The sequence below is a fragment of the Mastomys coucha genome, unplaced genomic scaffold (assembly GCF_008632895.1).
Source record: "Mastomys coucha isolate ucsf_1 unplaced genomic scaffold, UCSF_Mcou_1 pScaffold23, whole genome shotgun sequence".
Lineage (NCBI taxonomy): Eukaryota > Metazoa > Chordata > Mammalia > Rodentia > Muridae > Mastomys > Mastomys coucha.
This window is the reverse complement of record NW_022196906.1, coordinates 54233170-54235458: the sequence shown is the minus strand read 5'-3', so window position 1 is coordinate 54235458 and position 2289 is coordinate 54233170. Positions and strand designations below refer to the sequence as shown.

Sequence of the window (2289 nt, the reverse complement as noted above, 5' to 3'; positions counted from 1 at the left end):
AGAAATCCGCCTGCCTCTGCCTCCCAAGTGCTGGGATTAAAGGCGTGCGCCACCACCGCCCGGCGCTTACATAATTTTTAAAAGATATTTATTCAAAACTAAAAATTACATGAACTCTCTATGTGTTTGGGTGTATACACACACCTATGCATACTGATAAACATCCCTAAGAGTACTAGAGGCCAAAGGAGGATTTTTATCTGCTCTACCACTCTCTAATTCCTTGAACCTAGAGCTAGGATAGTGACTAGCCAGTCTTAATGATGCCCTGATGTCTGTTCCCTCCACAGGTTTAGGAGTGTTTTAAAGGCCTGTCATGTATGGATATGTACTACCAGAATGCCTAGTGTCCTTAGAGACCAGAATAGGGCATTGGAGTCTCAAATTAAAGTAAAAAGCAATTGTGAGCCATTGTAGGGGTGCTGGAAACTGAACACAGGTCCTCGGAAAAAGCAGTAAGTACTTATAAATGCTAAGCCATCTCTTCAACCCCATACTGTTTTTATTGAGTACTTAATTCAGGCCCTCACTCTTCTAACAAACACTCATAACTGCTGCAGCTTTACTCTAGCTCCCCACAAGCAACAAAATTATTTTCTGAAAGTATTTTTCTTTTCTTTCTTTTTTGGGGGGGTGGGTGGGTGGATAGGGGTTTTGAGACAGGGTTTCTCTGTATAACAGCTGTGGCTGGCTCTCCTGAACTCTAAAGTATTTTCCTAAAGCAATTTAGTGCAGAGTATACTACATATATTACAAGCGTAAAATTGAAAACTGTCAATTTCATCCTACCTAATTTCTCACCTTTTACAATACAATATTATAAAACACATAATGATTAAGAAACCTCCCAAAATCATATTGTTATCCACATAAAAAGATAAAGCTCAGTGTGTGTGTGTGTGTATGTGTGTGTGTTTGTTTGTGTGTCAGCATAATAATGTACTTAGCAATACTATTACTTCTTAAAAATTAAAATAACTTGCCAAAATGATAAAACACAAAGGGAAAAAGGAGTGGCACCTACTATCTGTTCTTTGTGCCTTTAAGGAAACATTGAGGTGTTCCTTTGGCCACATACATACAAATCTATAAAGGATGATGATGTAAACATCAAGGGAGTGAGCACTGTTAAGAAAAGAATGCTTCACAAGTGGCATTCCTTTACAAAACAAGAACTGTATACATCTCCCAACATGTCACTGGCATCATTATAAACAAGCAGGATAAGGGAAGACTCTTACAAAGACAGATGATCTATGAACTGAGCCTAATAAGCACTCCAGGAGACAGCTCCCTTAAACGGGTGAAGGGAAATGATCAGGGAAATGAACAAAACAAAACCCAAGATAGCCAAAGTACCACTGCTCTACCTTATACAGTATATAAGAACAAACAAAAAGGTTAGTTGCTAAAGCCCAGGGCCTGTAAATTCAAGACTTAGTGTACAAAGAGAAATAAAAGAACCTAGATTATAAAGTGTTTTTCTTAAAAGCATATTGCTTAATTTAAGAACTTTGTATATAACTTATTAAATATCATCATTGAAATTATTACTCAGGGCTGGCGAGATGGCTCAGCTGTTGAGAGCACTGGCTGCTCTTGCAGAGGACCCAGGTTTGTTGTCCAGCATCCACATGGCAGCTCACAGCTGTCTATAACTCCAACTCAGGGGATCTGACACCCTCGCAGAAACACACATTCAGGCAAAACACTGCTGCCCATAAAATTAAATAATTTTTTAAAAAATGAGAAGAAGAAAGCCGGGCGGTGGTGGCGCACGCCTTTAATTCCAGCACTTGGGAGGCAGAGGCAGGCGGATTTCTGAGTTCGAGGCCAGCCTGGTCTACTGGTCTACAGAGTGAGTTCCAGGACAGCCAAGGCTACACAGAGAAACCCTGTCTTGAAAAACCAAAAAAAGAGAGAAGAAGAAAAGTCCTATTATTTCTTTATATACCTCATACCTTATGTCCAAATCTGAAGACTTCTGTCTTACGGCCAATTTTGTAATTTCTCCTTGAGACATAGCCTTATGGAGCTTTGCTTGCTCATCAACTGAAGAAAATCGTTGTGATGTCTGTAGGAATTACACATGGCAAAGACTTAAAATCAGGTAAACATATGATAGCACGACTGACTTACAACTCAGTAATCATCAGTTCACAGTTCCTGGTAATTCAGCAAGTATCTCATCAGGAAGTTAGGAAAACAGTTAAGACCATTCACAAACTCAAAAGAATCTAAATCTGAGAAATGACAACACTGAGTATTATGTTCTGTACCTCCTTTTTT

The 2289-nt window shown here is 39.2% G+C and overlaps 1 protein-coding gene across 7 annotated transcripts in view; it reads right to left on the bottom strand.

The window, feature by feature from the left end:
• Positions 1–2289, bottom strand: part of Myo9a (myosin IXA) — a 184060-nt gene that overhangs the window by 44772 nt on the left and 136999 nt on the right. For all 7 annotated transcript variants that reach the window (XM_031343709.1, XM_031343708.1, XM_031343711.1 and 4 more), the window contains one exon: positions 1962–2074. In XM_031343709.1, coding sequence (XP_031199569.1) covers positions 1962–2074 — 113 coding nt within the window. The remainder of the gene's footprint in view (positions 1–1961; positions 2075–2289) is intronic.